The sequence below is a fragment of the Rhinatrema bivittatum genome, chromosome 3 (genome assembly GCF_901001135.1).
Source record: "Rhinatrema bivittatum chromosome 3, aRhiBiv1.1, whole genome shotgun sequence".
Classification (NCBI taxonomy): Eukaryota; Metazoa; Chordata; class Amphibia; order Gymnophiona; family Rhinatrematidae; genus Rhinatrema; species Rhinatrema bivittatum.
Window position 1 is genome coordinate 58,591,981 of NC_042617.1, and position 22,211 is coordinate 58,614,191.

The 22,211-nt window shown below is 45.0% G+C and overlaps 1 protein-coding gene across 1 annotated transcript in view; it reads left to right on the plus strand.

The window, feature by feature from the left end:
* The window catches only part of UBR2 (ubiquitin protein ligase E3 component n-recognin 2), a 426,990-nt gene that overhangs the window by 148,519 nt on the left and 256,260 nt on the right, over positions 1–22,211 (plus strand). Inside the window, 4 exon segments of the mRNA XM_029593304.1 lie at positions 452–637; positions 1,956–2,119; positions 2,927–3,000; positions 3,003–3,025. Of these exon segments, the coding sequence (XP_029449164.1) occupies positions 452–637; positions 1,956–2,119; positions 2,927–3,000; positions 3,003–3,025 (447 nt within the window).

A 22,211-nucleotide genomic window follows, 5' to 3' on the forward strand; every position in this document is an offset into this window, starting at 1 on the left:
TGATCCTCTAGGGCTCTCTTAGTATCTGTAGAAAAAGCAGTGGCTAAATTCATGGATTGGACTAATCTCCTATCCATGTTGGTGACAGCCCTCCATATATCAGTTAGGGAAATGTTTTCAGGTTCAGGTAGGCTTGATCCCAAATTCGGGAGGGGTCCTTTAATTTAGATTTTATTAGTCACTTCCAAAATGTAAGAATTCTTCCAAATTTAGATGCATAGAGAATTTCAAACCTTTTGAAGTGTAATTGAACCATAAATGGAAAGAGTTTCTGTTTAATAGTGGGGGCATTGCATAGAAAAAAAATCCATTTTAATAGCATTTTAGTTCCTGTTGTGCATGTCTGGTATATGTTTACAGATCATAGGAAGAAACAAGCACAACTTAAAAGTAAAACATCACTTCATTGGCCTGGGGCAGAAAGGCATAATGTATCCGCTTTTCTCTATAGAGGAGAACTTCTGTGGCCATCAGAATCAATGTACACCATCTTATGTCAGAGAATCCACTACAGCTAGTGGAACGCTGGACTGACATTCAGAATTCTTTGGTCCTCCAGATGAATCTAAAATGTATGTTGTTCCCCGTTGATGATGATCTTACTGTTGTCCAGTTATTTTTCACACCAGAGGCACCAGTAAGTAAAATCATGAAATATGATGATTTGTAAAAATTTAACCAAATTGGCTTAAAGAAACAGTCTTCCATTTTTAGTAATTTTTTTAATTGCAAAGTAGAAACACAAGTATGAAGAATGTAGCTTTAAATGTGCTTGTTTCTTGGTTTCATTGCTTTCAGTTTATTTCAAATCATAAAAAAATATGAAAAAAATATTTTAGGACAAAACAGACTTGGGATAAAAACATTTGTACTATTAATTTGTACATAAAAATGATTTTTATCTATTTCTCTACTTTTCAGACATTTGTACTATCTCTGGTTTGTTTTTCTAGTGTTCTGTCAAGCAGAATATGGGAATAAAGTTTAAATCAGCATGAAGCGGGAGAGGTGCACCATTTTTCTTGCTCCTTCAGCTGAATTATTGGATGCTTGTGCTTTTGCTAGCATTTCTGCTTTAAGCAAAGTTACATTTTCTAATCAATATTTCCTTGTGTATAACATTTTATTGATAATTATTTTAAACAGTATTAATCTAGCTAACCAAAAGTTGCTTAGGCACACAGCATATAACTCTGCAAGCCGCTCATTGGACAGCACCTCCCTCACCTATTGACCTGTGTCAATAATTTAGAGCCTGATTCAAATTGTCATGACTAATGTGTGAGGATATATACACTGGGAAATCATATTTTCTGATCTTACTTTCAATTTTTAAAAATGTCTGACATGGTGTTTTTGGACTAGTGCACACCAGAGTTTTTCTCCCAGGTGATTTTTTGACCGTGCATAGGCTCAGCAGAAAACTTCACCTTTTATGTTTGAGAAGCTGAGGGGAGGGGAGTCCGAGACCAACCATGATATCAGGAAAGAGGAAGTCAACTAAAAGCTCTTAAGGTATAACAGGTCCATCGCACCACCTCTAAAACACGTGTACATAACATATACTCTAAAACAACACTGATATGTAACAGTGAAGGAATTAAATCTACAGGTACAAGGCCCATAATCACTTTTGCTGGCCAAACACTGAAAAGGACGTTCTCTAGTACTGATCTTGAACAAGCAGGAATTGCCCTTGTTAGCTACTTTTGGTCTCCCTTCTCTGTGGCTCAGGACTCATTACTTCCTCTGTGCATCTGTGTACCTCACTGGTAGGCTCCAATATGTGCTGAAGCTTCCCATAGGACCACTTTTCAAAAGAGTTTTACCATAAAACCAGAATGGGAAAATAAGTTTTTCATATTGAGGCTAGAAATGATGGCTTAATCCTTTATTCCAGTGCTGTTATGCAGTTGGTTTCTATTGGTAACATGAAATTTTAAATATACTTGTAGGCTCGGATGCTGATAACAGATGAAAATCTTATTACCATTATTATCAAGACATTTATGGACCATCTAAGGCATCGGGATATCCAGGGCAGGTTTCAGTTTGAACGCTATACAGCCCTGCAAGCATTCAAATTCAGGAGGGTTCAAAGCCTCATTTTGGATCTCAAGTAAGTACACTAATAAAAGATTAAACAAAACAAAAAAAAAGTGCACGACTTAAACTGTTTAAAAAAAAAATTGTCATTTTATGGCTTGTAACGTAGTTGACTGAATCCAGTTCTTGTAATTTTAAATCACCATCATTGTTGACACGGTTTAGTTAAAAGTGGTTCCAGTTTTCATTTTCAATATTAATGCCTAATATTGAATCACTGATTCAATTGAACTACCTGCTCCATAGTAGAGAAGGACTAGTACTTGTTAGGTTTATTCAGGGCATGATTTTTGTTTTTAATTTTGAACAGTAAAGCTTGAATAAGACACAGATTTTTAGTTGATTCCTGGCAGCACATAGATATAAAGTGGCATAAGTGACCAAAAGGTAGTCTTGAACTCTTTATCATCACTTCTGTTTAACCATTGGAATACTCTGCCTTCACGTATTGAAAGGATTGTAAGGAAGCATGCACTGCTACTGTTATAAGTAAATGGAGGTGTTCAGTTTCCAGTGACACCAATCCAGCTTTGTTCACAGGCATTAAATTCAGGCTTATTCATCTGAGTTACCACTGACAAAACAGTAATATACCAATCGCTGCCAAGGCAATATTGATGAGTGTTTCAGGGTCCCTCCTACAAATGGAGGCTGTAATTATTGATTGCTTTCAGCTCTTGCAGGCCCCTGTGCAAAAGCCTAAAACCTTATGTTGGCCTTGAACCTGAGATTCCATGTGCTCATCGTTGAGCCAATGGGGAACACTTGAAAACATTTCTATTTAAATGAATTTATTAATGAAGTTTTACTGTATTTGCAGGTATGTGCTGATTAGCAAACCAACTGAATGGTCTGATGATTTAAGACTCAAATTTCTTGAGGGTTTTGATGTCTTTTAGAGTTGCTAAAATGTATGCAGGTATGTAAATCTTAAACTATGACTGTTACAGTAATAATTTGGAATTTAATAGTTCTGTTTGTCCACAGTGCATTCCAAAGAGTAGTTCAATAATTCAGAAACATACAACCATGTTTGGGATAGAAAGTCTGGCAATCAGTTTTGGTGTCTATATGGCACTAGGAAGAGGGAAGAATGTTATCCAAGTATAGCTGAAGAGACAAAGTTAAATATCCATGCCCTTATTTACACAGTCAGTGGGAGAGCAGGATTTGAACTCTGATCTCTGGAGAACACCTTGTTTGTAGTTCAGGACTCTAAGCACTAGACCTATGTTTCCCAACTCAGTTCTAGTCACATACTTAATCTGTTTTTCAGGGCATCAAAATATCCATAATTGTGTATACAAATTTATCACCATGCATATTTAGTTTTGAGTGGGTAATCCTCCTTCTTCCCTGTCCCTCTTCAATCTGGATTTTCTTCCCCTTCTACTTAATTCTCCCACCCCACTACCAAAAATCCAGATTATCCTTTTCCATCCCCTTCATTTTTTTCTTTTTACTCTCTCCCTCTCCTACACGAATAACTGAGTTCCTTTTTCTCCCACACAAAAAAGAACCAAATGAATTATACAGGAAGGTCCTCACTTTTATGTTGCTCAAATTGTGAAGTTTGGGATTTAAGTTAATAAAAATTTTGTACCCCACTCTGGACCTCCAGTAGAGGTTTCATTTTCCAACATGGATTGAAGCTCTGGACTGGTGGCATGGGGTGTTTGTCTGCAATCAGAGCCTGGCTGGAAGAAGCTGTGAGAGCAAAGGTAATTTCTCACAGGACAAGCAGGATGGTAGTCCTCACATATGGGTGACATCACAGGATGGAGCCCAATCACGGAACACTTTTGTAAAAATTTCTAGAACTTTGACCACCTACTGGGCATGCCCAGGATGGCACTAACCCTGCAACCAGCAGGGGGTCCCCCATCAGTCTTCTTTTTTTCCGCACAGCAGTAGCCACGTGGGTTAAGGAGCTCTTAGAGATTCCTGATAGGAATTTTCCTCACAGAATTACTTCAAACTTTAATACTCCACAGGGGTCCCCCTCTTGAATTTTTTACTTCCGCGGTACTCTGGTAAGTTTTTACCTGATTCCGGTCGATTCCCGTCGTTTGGCCCTTGCGGCCTACTGGCCATCGACCGCACCGCGGCTCAATTTTTTCAAAGGCCATGGCGTTGGGGTTCCTTTGGTGCCCTGACTGCACTCGCACCAAGTCCATCACAGACCCCCATAAAGTCTGTGTTATGTGCTTAGTGTGTGAGCATGATGGTCCTGACTTGCACCAAATGTGCCTTAATGACACCAAAAGGTCGCAAAGCCAGAATGGAGAAGATGGAACTTCTCTTTCGGTCTCAAACTCCAATGCCCTCCATAGTCTCGACATCATCTGAACCGGCACCGTCCATGTCGCGCCAGTATCAGGCAACTGCCGGTGACCGTCCAGCGTTGACGACTTCCCGGCCATTGACTACCTCTGCTCCCCCTCAGGATCTAGGGGATCATAGAGAGATACATCGTCATCGACACTGAAAGCCTCGGACCATTGACGAAGGCAAATCATCGACCTTGCCATCATCCGAGCCGCCATGGAAGAAACCCCGTCCAGAAAAGGCATCGACCCTTTCTGAAACCGGGTCACTGAGGCAACCCTCACCCGGACGGGTAATGGGAGCCGCGACTCCGCCTTTAACCGTGGTCCCTCCGGCTACGCCTCTGCCGCCTTCTCCCCTTCCGGAACCGGGGCTGATTGCTCCAGGTCTCCGTGAAGAGCTGGACCGAATGGTTCAGGAGGCCATCGACAAGGCGATGCACAGATTCCAGGTTCCTCCGATGCCGAAACCGGTGCCGATTGTGGAACCGACCACCAATCCCATTCCGGCAGCATTGGCACCGCTGCTCTCGAGGATAGAAGCGCTTATAGCCGCATTTCCATCGATGGATCCGGGGTCACTGATGGCTCCGGTGCCCTCTCCACTTGCTCTGTCATCGGGAGGAGAAACACCATTACTTCTTCCTTCATCGGGAGTCATGCCAATGCCTCAACCATCGACGTCATCGATACTGTTGCTGTCATCGGTGCCGCTGATCCATCCATCGGTGCCTCCCATAATTCCCTCGATGCCTTTGGAGCCTAGACCGGGACCTTCGGGAATACCTTCCTCCCGTCCCTCTCAGGTGCCCAGAGGGACCAATGCTGTTCCTTATGACGCCTGGAACGACGATTCGTCCCCGGACACTGATGATTTACCATCTCCACCCTCTCCTACCAAAAGCAGGAAGCGTTCTCCCCCAGAGGACTTGTCCTTCATCAATTTTGTGAAGAAAATGTCTGGTTCCCTTTCAACTACAGACTGAGCAAGACGATAGACATAAGATGATGGAGCTGTTACAATTTCTGGATGCTCCCAAAGAAATCACCTCCATCCCTATCCATCAAGTTCTTTTGGATCTTCTCAAAAAGAATTGGGAACACCCTAGTTCAGTAATACCAGTCAACCGCAAAGCAGATACCACATACTTGGTCCAATCAGCTCTAGGGTTCCAAAAACCTCAGTTGGATCACCAGTCCGTGGTTGTTGATTCTGCCCAAAAGAAGGCAAGGTGTTCAAAGCCCCATTCTTCCTTCCCTCCAGGCAAGGAACAGAAATCCCTGGAAGACACGCCGACCAATGCATCCAGGAATCAGTGCTTATCTCTCGGATAGCCTCTTACCAACTTTATATGACCCAGTACAATAGGGGTCACCGATGGCTCCGGTGCCCTCTCCACTTGCTCTGTCATTGGGAGGAGAAACACTGTTCCATCTTCCTCCATCGGGTGTCATGCCGATGCCTCAAATATCGACGTCATCAATACCGTTGCTGTCATCGGTGTCGCCGATCCGTCCATCGATGCCCTCGATGCCTTCATCGGTGCCTCCCATAACTCCCTCGAGTTATGGGAGGCACTGGACTTTGCAATTCAGGACTTTGCAAATACAGGACTTTGCAGAGTCCCTGCCTCAGCAATTCCAGGAGCAGCTACAAACCCTGGTCCACAAAGGTTTTGAAGCGGGGAAACATGAAATAAGGTCCTCTTATGACATCTTCGACACCGCTTCCAGGGTTTCGGCAGCAGCTATTTCTGCAAGAAGATGGACCTGGCTTAAGTCTTCTGACTTACGTCCCGAAGTCCAAGACAGATTGTCCGATGTGTCTTGCATTGGAGACAGTCTGTTTGGTGAACAGATTCAACAAACAGTGGTGCAGCTCAAGGATCATCATGAGGCTCTTCGCCAACTTTTCCGATGCCTTCTGACTATTTGCCAAACAACCATTCAGGAAGGACTCTAAAAAGTCGTTCTATCGTCAAAAGAAGTCCTACCCACCACCATCTAGAGGTCGCTCCACGAAGCCTTTCCAGAAGGCCCAGTCCTGACAACCTCGTAAGCAAAAACCTCAAGCAGCTCCTCAACCGGGCCCTGCTTCCGGTTTTTGACTCCTGCATAGAGAGCAGCAGCCAACTTCCACTGCCGCATGTACCAGTGGGAGGTCGATTGTGTCATTTCAACTTTCTCTCCAACCCACCGGATTCCCCATCTCGGTTGACTTGGGGAACATCAGACCACTCACTACTCCTGGACCAGGAGGTCTCCCTCCTTCTTCAATCCAGAGCAATCGAACCAGTGCCCCACTTCCAACAGGGCCTTGGATTCTATTCCCGGTACTTTTTAATCCCCAAAAAGTCAGGCGGCGTTCATCCAATTCAGGACCTGCGTGCTCTCAACAAGTACCTCCAACGAGAAAAGTTCAAGATGGTAACCTTGGGTTCCCTCCTTCCTCTTCTGCAAAGGGAAGACTGGCTCTGCTCTCTAGACCTCCAGGATGCTTACACACACATTGCGATAACTCCATCTCATTGCAGATTTCTAAGGTTCCTGGTAGGCCCAAAGCACTATCAATAACTGAGTGCTCCCATTCGGCCTAATATCTGTTCCACGAGTCTTCACCAAGGATCTCGTAGTAGTAGCAGCCTTCCTCAGGACCCAATGTGTTCACGTCTACCCCTATCTCGACGACTGGTTGATCAGGGCTCCCACTCAACAAGCTGCTCTGACGTTCCTACGTCTTACCTTAAACACTCTGATCTCTCTAGGATTTCTCATCAATTACACAAAATCCTGCTTAGTCCCATCTCAAACTTTGTCATTCATAGGGGCAGACTTGGACACCTTCAAAGCAAAGGCATTTCTGCCTCGAGAACATGCTCTCACTCTCACTTCTCTCGCACACCAACTGCAATCTCGACAACGCTCAACTGCACGCCATTTCCTCATTTTACTGGGACCCATGGCATCCTCAGTGCATGTTACCCCAGTGGTCCGCTTGGCCATGAGAGTCATGTAGTGGACTCAAGTCACAATGGACTCAATCCATTCAACCACTATCAACCATTGTCCAAATCACCAACCCACTTCATCAGTCTCTAGCTTGGTGGAAAAATCAGACCAATCTCCTTCAAGGCCTACCTTTCCAGACTCCAGATCCTCAAATAACCCTTACCACCGATGCTTCCAACCTCGGCTGGGGAGCACATGTTGCCAATTTACAAACTCAAAGGTCTTGGTCTCCAGAGGAAGCCAAACACCAAATCAATTTTCTGGAGCTACGAGCAATCAGATATGCTCTCAGGGTGTTTCAGGATCACCTTTCCCACCAGGTCATCCTGATTCAGACAGATAACCAGGTGGCCATGTGGTACATCTACAAGGAGGGAGGGACAGGTTCCTTCCGCCTGTGTCAAAAGCTGCAGAGATATGGGCAGAGGCCCTTTCCCACTCGATGTACCTCAGGGCTACTTACTTGCCGGAAGTGGACAATGTGTTAGTGGACAGGCTGAGTCGCACTTTTCAGCCGCACGAGTGGTCTCTCAACCCCACAGTAGCAAACTCAATATTCCAACATTGGGGTTACCCTCACATAGACCTCTTTGTGTCACCTCAAAACTGCAAAGTAGAAAACATTTGCTCGCTCACTCGCAGCCAACATTCACTACCAAGAGACACATTCTCCCTCTCATGGGCCACCGGTCTCCTCTATGTATTCCCTCCACTTCCACTTCTCTCAAAGACTCTTGTGAAGCTACGTCGGGACAAGGGAACCATGATCCTGATAGCCCCTTACTGGCCGCGCCAAGTGTGGTTTCCGATTCTTCAGGACCTCTCCATTCGCAGGCACATTCCCCTGGGGAAGGACCCGCTTCTGATCACTCAGAACGACGGGTGCCTACGCCACCCCAATCTTCAGGCCTTGTCCCTGACTGCCTGGATGTTGAAAGTTTAATTCTTCAACTGCTCAACCTTTCGGAGCCAGTTTCCCGTGTCCTGATTGCTTCACAGAAGCCTTCCACGAGAAAATCTTATTTTTACAAATGGAACAGGTTTAAGTCATGGTGTTCCTCACTGTCCCTTGATCCTTTCACTTGTTCCACCACGAAGTTTCTGGACTGCCTCTGGCACCTATCAATCAGGACTAAAAACTTCTTCCATCAGGATGCATGTCAGTGCGGTAGCCGCCTTCCATAAAGGTGTTGGGGATGTTCCCATTTCAGTACAACCCCTTGTAACTCGATTTTTGAAGGGCTTGCTCCACCTCAAACCTCCACTGCGCCCTCCGGCCCCTTCTTGGGACCTTAACTTAGTTTTGGGTTGGCTCATGAAACCACTATTCGAGCCTCTCCAATCCTGTGATCTTCTTTATCTCACATGGAAAGTGATTTTTCTTCTGGCAATCACATCTACTCGCAGAGTTAGTGAGTTGTAGGCTCTAGTTACCTACCCGCCTTACACTAGACTTGCACAACCGGGTAGTACTCCGTACTCACCCTAGGTTTTTGCCTAACGTAGTATCGGAGTTTCACATTAATCAATCCATCATACTACCTACCTTCTTTCCCAGGCCCCATTCTAATCCAGGAGAACAGGCTCTGCATACCCTTGACTGTAAACGGGCTCTAGCTTTCTATCTAGACCGTACAACCGCCCACAGGAAAAGCACTCAAATGTTTTGTTTCTTTCCATTCTACCAGATTGGGGCAACCTGTGGGTAAGCAGACTCTCTGCTCCTGGTTAGCGGACTGCATATCCTTTTGTTATCAGCTAGCAGGCATTCCACTTCAAGACCGTGTGAAAGCACACTCTATCAGGGCCATGGCAACTTCAGTAGCGCACCTACGGTCGGTGCCGCTTCCTGATATTTGTAGGGCTGCTACCTGGAGTTCTCTCCATACCTTTACAGCCCATTATTGTTTGGACAAGGCTGGAAGACAAGATTCCATCTTCGGCCAGTCTGTCTTGCGCAACCTTTTTGCAACTTCATGTACCAACACCCTTCCGCCTGCCCGTTAGGGTTCAGGATGCCCTCTACCAAATTCCACCCCAGTTGTTGTGCCGGTTGGACGTCTTGGGTACATTTGGTGCATATCTCGGACATCCTCAGCTTGGTACTCACCCATATGTGAGGACTACCATCCTGCTTGTCCTGTGAGAAAGCAAATATTGCTTACCTCTGTAACAGGTGTTCTCACAGGACAGCAGGATGTTAGTCCTCACGAAACCCGCCCGACACCCCGCGGTGTTGGGTTCGTTACGTTTTCTTATTTTATTTTTTGGCACTTACTATAGCTTTTAAACAAGACTGAAGGGGACCCCTGCTGGTTGCAGGGTTAGTGCCATCTTGGGCATGCCCAGTAGCTGCCAGTCAAAGTTCTGGAAACTTTGACAAAAGTGTACCGTGACTGGGCTCCATCCTGTGATGTCACCCATATGTGAGGACTAACATCCTGCTGTCCTGTGAGAGCACCTATTACAGGTAAGCAACATTTGCTTTCTCCTGCTGCTTCCCGCTACCCAAGGGCTATGGGATGGAGTGGAGAAGGATCAATTGAAAAAAGACTGAGGCTCGTGGCAGGAATAGAGAGACTCAGGCTGACCATGAGAAGAGCTTTGGGGGCATTGCTGATTGGCTTCCGCTGTTGCCAAAGTAGGATAAAATAATGTCTCCTATGAAAATGACAGCATTTACGCTAGCCTAACAGTTATTTTCCTAGCGTGTAGCCAGATGGACTCAGGACCAATGGGTTTATGCTCCCTTGCCAGCAGATGGAGACGGAGTCAGATTTCAAAGCTGAAGTCACCCTAGATACACACCCCTGCATTGACCTCAGCCCTTCAGTATTTCCCCGTCTCCAGCAGATGCGGACATGCTTTCCCAATGGGGATCGCTTTACCTTTTGGAAGAAGAAATTCTACTTTTAAATTGGAGAAAAGATTGAGTGCAGCTCTCCTGCGGTGATACCTAAAGACCCCTCCCCCAGTTGAGAATTCCTGAGGTGATTTCTGAGATCCTTCAGAAGTGTGCCTTGGTCTGGTAGCCGGTTCCCAGCGTGGACCTTGCTGCTAAAGCAGCTGAAAGCAGTGGGTGCAGGAAGCCAAGCACGACGGTGACAACCAACGCCCTCTCCCACCTATAGCTGGAGATTGTTTCTGTACTCAGCCAGTAAGCGCTGAACCCAGGTAAATAAAAAAAAATAAAAAATAGAAGAGGGTTTCCTCCCGATTCAGAGACATTGGAGGGGTTTCAGTAAGACTTCCTCTGGTCTCCTTGCTCAGCGCGCCATACCAACATCATTCTTAATCCCGTTGGGGTAAGGGGGAAGTGGGATGTTGAGCGGCCCCGCTTTAGGCTTGGTCAGCACACTGTGTGGTAGGCCATGGCGGCGCTGCCAACTTGCACGTGTTTTTGTGCCTGTATTGCCCACCATAGAGCTTCAGTAGGTGCACAACTTAAGCACAGAATACAAGTAAAGCCGGGTGCACAGGCTGTGCGTGCACCTTGCTGCGGCCCATGTAGGTGCTCGAAATCTGTACGCATAAAACTTTAAGTGCGAGAGCCGTCTGAATACCCAGTTACCGTTGCCAATGGCTCTGGCAGCAAAGAAACATAACTACCTTTCTCTCTATACTGCTTGTCATATTAGGGCTGCACAGTCTGACCTAGATTCTTGCTTATGTCCGCATTGTGAGGAAGCCCAGGGAGAGTTGGCCTCCATGGACTTTGCTAAGCCTGGGTCAGCCACAGCTTTAACCAGAAGTACCCTGGATCTGAGTAACCCTGGGACTAGGTCATCCATGGAGAAGGAAATTTAGCAGCACCTACCCCATGTCTTGTCCATGTATTTCAACCAGATTGTAAGCTCTATGGAGAAGGGTCTGTCTCTGTATTACATATCTATACAGCACTGCATATACCTAGTAGCATTACAGAAATATTAAGTACTAATAGCAGTACTAGTAAGTGACAATGATTTATGTAGGCAAAATATGTCCTTCACTTGGGTTAAGACTTGAAGACGGTTATCTTCTCTTCTGAATGAAAGCAAAATTAAGAGAGGTAATTATTTTAAAAACTTAGCAGATAACCTGAAAAGAAAACCTTGATAGAGAGCCCTGGCAGGGGCCATAGTCTCAAGTATGCTCAGCAACAGATTAGATGCTGAAGTGCCAAAAACCTATATAGGGAGCTAGAAGGTGCACAAGAAAGTGTTACCCATGGCAAACTGCTGAAGAAAAATCTGTATGCTGCGCAGAAAAGAAGAAATATGAAACACTGTGGAGACTTGAGAATTACCACAATACCTAGGAGGATTTCTAAAAATTTCCTGGAACACACTGGAAGAATGTTCAAGTCAGCACCGAGCAAGGATGTCACCCATCAGTGTGTGACTGGTGACTCTCCTTGCCTTCAGAAAATATAAATATTTTACTTAATAAAAAGTTTTCCAACCTTGTTTGTCTCTGTACAGGAAGTCCTCGCACTTAAGTCACAACTGGTTTCTGAAAACTGTTTTTTAAGTCGAAATGACTTGTCAAAATGACTTAAGTCAAAATCAATTTTTTCATAGGAAAAAGTGTTATATGGGATTAGTCTCAACATCAAGGCTAAACCCAGTTTTCATCAAATGGAGAAATTACTTACCTGATAATGTTGTTTTCTTTACTGTAGACAGATGGACTCGGGAACAATGGATTTATGCTCCCCTGCTAGCAGATGGAGACTGAATCAGGTTTCAAAGCCAACATCACCCTAGATACACCCCTGCAGTGACCTCAGCCCTTCAGTATTCTCTTAAAAAGCCACTGTGGACATACTATCGAAAAAACTTGATTAAAAACTGATAACAGTAAATGTACTCAACTAAATGTAAACACTGAACCCCAAAAGATTATAGATACACTGATCTAGGGACTGGATGACGGCTTACCCATAATCTCTTGGAATCGATATCCACTCCACGGGCGAATCCTTGGCACCATTCTTGGGCAGTTGTGGGCGGGATGCTGAGTCCATCTGTCTACACTAAGGAAAACAAAATTATCAGGTAAGTAGTTTCTCCATTTCCTAGCGTATAGCCAAATGGACCCAGGACCAATGGGATGTACAAAAGTTACTCCCGATTGGGGCGGGAGGCTGCCCTTAGTCTGGTTAACATCGCCCTTGAAAAGATTGCGTCCTTCCAGGACTGAACATGCAGGCGGATAGAACCTGCAGAAGGTGTGCAAGGAGGACCATGTTGCCGCTAGGCAGATGTCAACGGGAGACAGCAGTCTAGCTTCTGCCAATGAGACTGCCTGAGCCCTTGTGGAATGAGCTTTAACCTGAAGGGTTAATGACTTTCCTGCCACCATATAGGCTCCTGTGACCCCCTCCTTAATCCAGCGAGCTATGGTAGTCTGCGAAGCTGGTTCACCCTGCTTCCTTCCAACGTGAAGGACAAACCGGTGGTCCATCTTTCTGACCAGTTCTGAAACTTCCAGATAGCATAAGAACATGCTATACTGGGTCAGACCAAGGGTCCATCAAGCCCAGCATCCTGTTTCCAACAGTGGCCAATCCAGGCCATAAGAACCTAGCAATTACCCAAAAACTAAGTCTCTTCCATGTTACTGTTGCTAGTAATAGCAGTGACTATTTCTAAGTCAATTTAACTAATAGCAGGTAAGGGACTTCTCCTCCAAGAACTTATCCAATCCTTTTTTAAACACAGCTACACTAACTGCACTAACCACATCCTCTGGCAACAAATTCCAGAGTTTAATTGTGCGTTGAGTGAAGAAGAACTTTCTCCGATTCGTTTTAAATGTGCCACATGCTAACTTCATGGAGTGCTCCCTTTCTGTTGTCTGAAAGAGTAAATAACCGATTCACATCTACCCGTTCTAGACCTCTCATGATTTTAAACACTTCTATCATATCCCCCCCTCAGCCGGATGTAAATAGTAAAATGATTTCACTACTGCAGAAATTTGAGGACCAAATAACTCCATCAAACCAACTTCCCAGGCTGCGAACTGAATCTTGAAATGGGATATCAGTCGTTTCCTTCAGCTGAAAATCAGCAGACTGACCTCATAGAAACATAGAAATGACGGCAGAAAAGGACCAAATGGACCATCCATTCTGCCCAGCAAGCTTATGGTAGTATCTCTACTGCGCCATGCTTATCAGTTTCCCACACTGTAAAAGTCAGGGCCCCTGTTGGTTGTTGTTTGAATCCAATTCCCCATTATGCCTTGCCATTGAAGCAGAGAGCAACATTTGAATTGCTTCAAAGTATCAGTCTTAATGGTTAAGGGTAGTAACAGCTGCATTGGCAAATTACCCCATACTTGTTTCCCCAGACTGTAAAAGTGGGGGCCCTCATTGGTTGCTGACAAGTCCAATTACCCTTTTTCCCCTGCTGTTGAAGCAGAGAGCAATGATGGAGTTGCATCAACAGTATCGAGGCTTTTTGGTTAAGGGTAGTAACCGCCACACCAGCAAGATACTCCATACACACTCTTCTTCATTTATTTATTTATTTGTTTATTTGCATTCTTTCAATATACCGATGCTCAAGACAAGGGTCTTATCGTACCGGTTTACAATAAAATAGGGGGATAAACCCGTTAAACCAGTTAACACTGAAAGTGAAAGTTACATTACAACAGGGAATGTATAACAAGGCTTTTTTTTGAAGAAAAGTAAAGGGATAGATTAACAATTTCTAATTGGAGAGCAGCGCATGTAAGTAGAAAGCAGTTGTGTACATGGTAAAATTATATACAATATATACTATATTTACAGTGGAGTCGATTAGGCGAGTTACAAGAGAGCATAATTAGCCGGAAAACAGTTCCTTTGTGAGGCGAAAAAAACAGACGCTACTGAGGGGTGTTGGACCGTGTGGGTTACCAGATAGTTTCTTCAAGGAAATGCTTGGGCGAACAGCCAGGTTTTTAACTTTTTTCTAAATGTGAAATGACAACGTTCCTGGCGAAGATCTGGCAGGAGATTGTTCCAGTTATGCGGACCAGCAGTTGATAGCGCTCGTTTTTCAATTGTGTTGTGTATAACTGATTTGTTAGGAGGAGTCTGTAGGGAGTCTCTGTATGCCGATCTGGTTGGTCTTGCTGAGGAGTGAAGTTTGAGGGGTATGGTGAGATGATTGCTGAAATATGGTTTTGTGTATGATGGTCAGAGTCTTGAAGAGGATTCTGTAGTGGATGGGTAGCCAGTGAAGTATTTTAAGAATCGGTGTGATGTGGACCATGCGGCGAGAGTTTGTGAGGATCCTGGCTGCAGAGTTCTGCAGCATCTGAAGAGGTTTGTTAGATGAGGCCGGAAGACCAAGCAGAAGCGCATTACAATAATCAATCTTCGAGAATAGTATGGCCTGAAGGACTGAGCGGTAGTCATGGAAATGTAATAGGGGTCTTAACTGTTTTAGGACCTATAGTTTATAAAAGCCTTCTTTGGTGGTGGTGTTGATGAATTTTTTAAGGTTCACTCTGGAGTCTAGGATGGCTCCAAGGTCTCTTACTTGATTTACTAGAGGTGTAATTGTGGTGTTGGCTAGTAGGTTATTATCATTGGGGGAGATGACCAGCAGTTCAGTCTTGGACGTGTTGGGGACAAGGCTGAGGCTCATTTCCATTCTTTAGTCTTTATAGATCCACAGTGTTTATCTCATGCCTATTTGAATTCTTCCACTGTTTTGGTTTTCACCACCACCCTCTCTGAAGGAATATTTTCTGATGTTGCTTTTGAGACTTCCTCCCTGGAGTTTCATTTCGTGATTATTAGTTACACTGGTTTCTTTCCAATGGAAAAGGTTTGACGTTTTATACATCATTAAAACCTTTCAGGTATCTGAAGGTCTGTTTCATATCACCCCTGCGCCTCCTCTCTTCCAGGGAATACATATTCATATCCTTCAGGCTCTCCTCATAGGTTTTCTGTTACTGACGCCACACCATTTTGGTAGCCCTTCTATAGACTGCCTCCATCCTGTCTCTATCCCTTTTGAGATAAGGGCTCCATTTTCTTACTGGTTATTCCACTCGCTATGCAGCTCAGCATTCTTCTGGCTTTAGCTATTGTCTTGTCACATTGGTTCGCCATCTTCAGATCGCCAGAGACTATCACCCCAAGATCTTACTCTTGGTCCATGAACATCAGCCTCCCCCCCCCCCCCCCCCCCAAATCACATACAGCTCTTCTGGATTACCACATCCCAGATACACTCATGACTCTGCACTTTTTGGCATTGCATCCCAGCTGCCAAATCTTCGACCACTCTTCAAGCTTTCGTAAATCACTTCTCATTCTCTACTCCTTCATGTGTTTCCACTCTATTGCAGATCCCAGTCATGTGACTCCGTGAACTATGTTGCTGTAATAGCAATTATGTCTATTGCTTCCACCATTAGAGCCTGCAGGTCTGGGATTTTATTGCCCAGACTACGAGCATTTGTGCTCATAGCTTTCCAGATTCTCTCCTTCAGGTTACTGCTCTTCTTGGACTTCTTTTGTGCCTTATTCAGATGACTTATCTTTTTCACCCATTTTTTGAAGATGTCGGGGTGACATTCCAATTTCCTTCTGCCACCTCCATCTTCTAGTTTAAATGCTTATAGCATAGGATTTGAATTTATCATTTAGGATCTTTTTTCCTCCACAGACCTATATAAGCTATCTTTTACATAGAGCCTTTTACTGTTCCATATGAGGCCCCAGTTCCCAGTATATCCAAAACCTTTTTCCTTATACCAAGTTTTGAGCCATTCATTGACGTTATCTATATGGCTTAGCCTCTCCTTCCCTTTTCCGTGAACAGGTAACACTTTTGAAAAGGCAATAGTCTTCATCATGTGACTAATCTGCTTCACCAGAGTCCGGAAATTTCTCTGTACCACTTGGATGTTTCTAGTAAGGTCTTTGGTTCCCAGATGGATGATGATATCAACTTGAGTCCTTACTTTTTTCTTTGATTGCATTAACTATCAGAATAGCATTTCTACCAGCTGATGATCCTGGAAGGCTTTTAACTATAGTGTTGCCCTCGAAAAGAGTTCCCAAATTAGTGCCTCTAATGACTGAGTCACCCAGCACAATGAGCCTTTTCTTATGGCTTTTGGTTGAATTACAGAATTTCTACGTGCATGGGGTTTCTTCTTTTCTTTCAGATACTACTTCAGTCTCCATTACTAGAGCATCTTCATTATCCAATGTAGAGAAGGCATTATGAACTTGTCACTTGAGAGACTGGGTATCTCCACATCACAGGTCTTATTCTACCAGAGCCCACTGTAATCCTCCCTAGTTTATTTGCAGGGTTTCTGATTTTTCAAGTTAAGACTTAATTTCTGATCAAAGAACCAATTCACCACTGCTTCTAGCCCAGACATAATGTTGGATAAAACTTTTGTTAAAATTCCTTTCCAGCAAACAAAAAATTTGATTATATTGTCTTTGAAAGTATAACTTTGGCATGTTAATTTCATTATTCCACATAGTGGTGTTATGTAGAGATTAAATAAGTGAGGGAAAAGCACAGCCTCTTGAGGCACATGGCATGACATATATATTCCAAGCATATGAGCCAGATTCAATACCTGACCTCCACCGTAACACCTTAAACTGGCTAACCAAGCATTTGTGATTAATTATGTCAAAAGCTGCAAAGTTAAAAAAAAAAAAATCAAAAAAAAAATCACAACTGTCTCAACCTCAATCCCAATCGATATAAATCAACCAATAAGGGTCTTAATGCTACTACACTTCGGAAACCCTAATTGATAAATATCCAGTATTTGCCACTTAGCCGTAAATTCTAATAATTGAGCTGATGTTTCCTTTCCAGTACCTTACCTGGAAAAGGCAAATTAGATACTGGACAGTCATTTTTCTGGTCACTTGCAGGAGTGGTTCTATGAGGCAGTGAGGTGGCCACCTCAGGCAGCAGAATTTTGGAGTTGCAAAAAGTGCCCTCCAAAACACTCCTTTGGTGGCCACCTCACCTTCGGTCAACAAAATAATAGATACCTGCAGGGGCCAAAGTAAAGGAAGAGATGTGATGGGCCACTGATGGTGGCCAAGAAAGAAAAGAAGAGGCCACAAGCTGCCAGCGGCAACCAAAGTAAGGGAAGAGAGACCGCCTAGTTCGCTACATTGTGTATAAGCGGTATATAAAAAGCTAATAAATAAGGGAAGAGAGACTGCAGGCCACCACTGGAGCTGGCTAAAGAAAACAGAGACCTGTGCAAGCTGCTGGTGGCGGCTGAGAAAGAAAAGAGGAGGCTGCTGCAGGAGCCTAGACTGCAGCATCCAAAGTAAGAGAAGAGAGGCTGTGGGCTGCTGCTGGAGCCCAGGCCCAGCAGCACCTGAAGTAAGAGAAAAGAGGCTGCGGACCCCTGCTGGAGCACAGGCTGGCAGCAGCCAAAGAAAATGAACAGACACTGCTGGCCACTGATGGCGGCTTAGAAAGAAAAGAAGAGGCCATCAATTGCCACTGGAGCCCAGACCAGCATCAGCCAAAGAAAATAGTGACGTGGGCTGCTGATGGTGGCTGAAAAAGGAAAAAAAAAAAGGTCGCGGCCCACCATCAGGCCAGCAACTGTTGAAGAACGAGAAATGACACAATTATGTGACAGAGAGTGAGTCTATTTGTGTATGTATGTGTGGGTGTGGGGCAGCCTGCTTGTGTGTGTGTGTGTGTATGTGTGTGAGGGACAGGCAGCCTGCTTGTGTGTGTGAGAGAGAAGGAAGCCTGTGTTTGTATGTGAGAGTGGGAGGAAGGATACAATTTTTGTACCCCTTTATCTCCAGCTAAACCATGCAATCTTAGGATGATGGTAAATCAAACGTTCCCAGGTATGGAGAGCAGGGTTTTTTTGTTTGTTTTTTTTAATCCTTATTAGTTTTAATTATTGGGTGGTGTTTGATATCTCTCTCAAACACCAAAATATTTTTTCAAAACTCTAAATTTTAAAAAAGTGTGTTTTCAATTATTTAATATTCTATTCATCTGCTGTTTTAAGTATTCGTTTGTTTAGTATTGTTTTACTATTATGTTTTTTATTTCTTGGTTTTATTGTTTGATATTTTGTTGAAGAATAGTAATGCTTCTGTTTTTTGTATACAATGTCTGCTTGTTGAGTTTTCCAGTTCAGTTTTGTCTGTATGTCTCTATTTAAACTTTGTGTATTTATTCTGTATTTGAGGGTTTGTCTTTGTTCTGCCTGTGTCAGACCAAGGTGTGGTCTGACACAGGAGGTGTATTGATGTTTTCGGGCTTGGTATAAATATTGTGGTGTTGCCTTTTTATGGGTAGAGTTGTTACTGTTTGAGAGCTGGCAATTAGTGCTGTTTTGGTATGGGAGTTTTACTATATTGTAATTGTGATTTAATTTATGTGTGACTTTCTACCTGATGCATGTCACAATAGGCCTAATACCATATCAATTTAAATCCTTTTTACTTTTTTTCAGGGTTTTCTGATTGGCATCACAGCAGTGCATGTAAATACAGTAAACATGATGTGATATATGTACTTCAGAAGCTGTACTTTCAATATCTTTTTCAAGCAAAATCTTATTACAAATGCATAATTTGTAAGTGTGTGTGGGGTGTGACTGGGGATGCAAGGCTGTAAGTTTTGCCTAGGATGTGCAATGCCCTTGTACCAGCCCTAGCTACACTGGCTCCATGTGGAAAAGCAGAATTCTATCTGTAGCTGTGCCTTCATGAGCCAGGCTCTCCCCAGTCTCAGCTGTAGCAGTGATGTGTATAGTCTTGGCCGCAGCTTAATTTTTTTTTTTTTTTTGTCTTAAACCCTGTAGAAAGCAGGCAGTATGGATCACTTCTAGTTCCCCACGCAGGAATAGGTAGGCAGAGCAGAGCCTAGGAAACCATAACTGTAGTACGCAGAGAGAATGTGCTAGAGTAGGGGAGGCTCTGTGAAGTGGAGGCAAGCTACTGTAATAGAAAGGGAGAGGGTGGTATGGCCTTAATTATGCTGAGAAAGGGACTTCCGGCGATGACATAGAGGCGCCGGCAGCACGGCTTTTGAGCTCCGGAGTCCCGCTCCCTGCCTCTGCGGAAAAACCCCATAAAATCTCGGCGAAACACTCCCAAATTTACTTGCCAACTTTCTGGGGACGGGCTACAGCGGTTCCGATCTGCGTGGGGGATGCGGCAGAGGAATCTTCGCAAGACTGCAGTGCGACGACCTTGCTGCTCCAAGATGGCGGCGGCCCCATCTTCCCCAGCGGGCGCGAAAGTTTTGGAAGCGGTGTCGGAGGACGCGCTGTTGCAGATTTCCCAGAGTGTGACTGCGGCTCTGGATGCCCGGCTTATCCGCATACAATCTACGATGGAGGATCTTAAGGCGGCTGTGGAGGGCCAGTCTAAGCGCCTAGATGAGGCGGAACAAGTTATCTCCGATCATGGGGATCGGATGGCGGCGGCCGAGCGCCACGTGGCTGAGCTGCAATCACAGCAAAAAGAGCTGTTAGACAAGGTAGAAGATTTGGAGGATCGTGGGCGCCGAAATAATCTCAAGATAGTGGGGCTTCCTGAGGCAGTAAAAGACACAGCTTCTGGACTGGATTGAGAATTGGCTCCCTGCCCATCTAGGTTGGCCTTACCCCCCGGGGAGCTAAAATGTGAGAGGGTCCACCGGGTTGGGCCCGTGCGAGACGGGGCGCCCAGACCCCGACCGGTGATGGCGCGCGGATCTTGAATTGGGAGCACAAGACTAAACTCTTGCGAGCCTTTAAGCAAAAGGATCTTGTGGAATACAACAATCACAAGATTTTATTATTTAATGATTTTTCCGCCTCTACTGCTGCAAAAAGGAAACTGATGACGCCAGCTTGCTCGGAGCTCTACAGGAGGGGTATCAAATTTGGTTTGCTGTACCCTGCTAAACTCTGTGTGTAACATAATAACAAAGTCCTCTTTTTTAATACTAAGGAGGAAGCTGATGGATTCCTTGCTAGTCTACCTGGGGCAGCCGGTGATTGAACAAGCTAGGGCGCCCATAGGATTCACGCCTTCTTCTTTTTTTTTTTTTCCACCGCTGTGGTTTTGTGAGCTGGCCGACCCCTCTCCATGGAGGGGGGGGGGGGGGGTTGAAGATTCTTTGGTGGCTTCTTCAAGATGGTGTGACTTTTATCATTGGCTCTACTTTGCCGGCTGACAGTCTGGTGTTTTCTTACGAAGGACATAAAGCAACCTTATTTTTCTCCCTTTCTTTTTGCTAATAAGGCCCGAGTGCCCATGGATGTTATTTGATTCTTGTATTTGGTTACATTGATTTGATGTTAGGGTGTGTGTTCTGTTGCACTGACCATGTTTCACTAACTATGTTGGCTGGGGGTTCGCGGGGTGGGAGCGGGACGGAGGGGGGTATGCTTGTCCTACTGGAACGATCGGTGGGTGAGATGCCTCTGTACCTCCTTGAGCGGTTTTGGGTATGTGTGGGGTGTGTGTGTGGATGTGCTTGTGGGGCCAGGGGGAGGCATTGTGTGGGGGGAAGGCTGGGAGGGCTGGGACAGTTGGGAGATGGGGGGGTTGGGTCCAGGGACCGAGGTGCTATAACTCTCCTGTTGTTTTTCATATCTCCTTGTGGTCTAGGCTGGGGGGCCATGGGGGGAGGTGGCGTATGTTCCTAGAGCCCACTGGTTGGGCTCCCATACATTTTGTGCGGGGCGCCATGGCGAAGGTTAGAGTAACTACCATGAATGTAGATGGGATACACTCCCCAGTTAAGCGGAAAAAACTTTTAACTATGTTCAGTCGCATGCATTCCCAAGTTGTTTTTCTCCAGGAGACACACTTGAACGATGCGGAACATCGTAAACTTAAGCGGGAGTGGGTGGGTCAATGCATATATTCTTCTTACACCTCTCGCAAGAGGGGAGTGGCTATCCTCTTTCATAAAAACCTGCCCTTCCGCCTCATTAGAACTTGTCATGATACAGAGGGTCGGTATGTGATTGCAGCTGGGGTCCTAGGTCACCAAAAGATAGCTTTTTGTAATGTTTACGGGCCCAATGTTTTTTCTCAGGACTTTTTTTCGTCCCTGGCGGGCTTGCTCACAGAGTTTCTGGATTATGTGTTGGTGGTTGGGGGAGACCTCAATGTAGTAGCGGATAACCTTCTGGATCGAAAACCGCCCAGGACAGACGCTGCCCGGGGCCGTTCTTTGGGAGTTCACTTTTTATGTGATGAACTTCAACTGTTAGAGGTGTGGAGGGTTCTTCACCCTGGTGAACTTGATTTTACATTCTATTCTCATCCCCATCAGGTCTACTCCCGTTTGGACTACCTGCTGGTGTCTGAGAAGTGGTTTGCCAGGGTGGAGGAGGCGTCTATAGGCGTACGATCGGTTTCCGATCATGCCCCGGTGTCCGTCTTGTTGCGGAGTGGTACGGGAGAGCGGTCCCCGTTTTTGTGGCGTATGCGCCCGGACTTGTACCACGATAAGCAGTTTCGTGAATACTTACAAAGGTGCTGGAAGGAGTATGTCAAGCATAATTCTACCCCAGATATTTCTGCGGCGACCTTGTGGGAGGCCGGGAAAGCGGTGATGCGCGGGAAAATCATTGCGTATGTGGTTAAGACGAACCGTCAACGGAATGCAGAAATAATCCGCCTTACGCAGGTCCTTAAAAGTGCCCAACAGAGACACGTGGTTGATATGACCCCGGAGGTTAAGGGACAGGTTGACCAGGCGCGAGCTACGCTGAATTCTTTGCTCCATCAACGGGCGTCCAAATCACTCA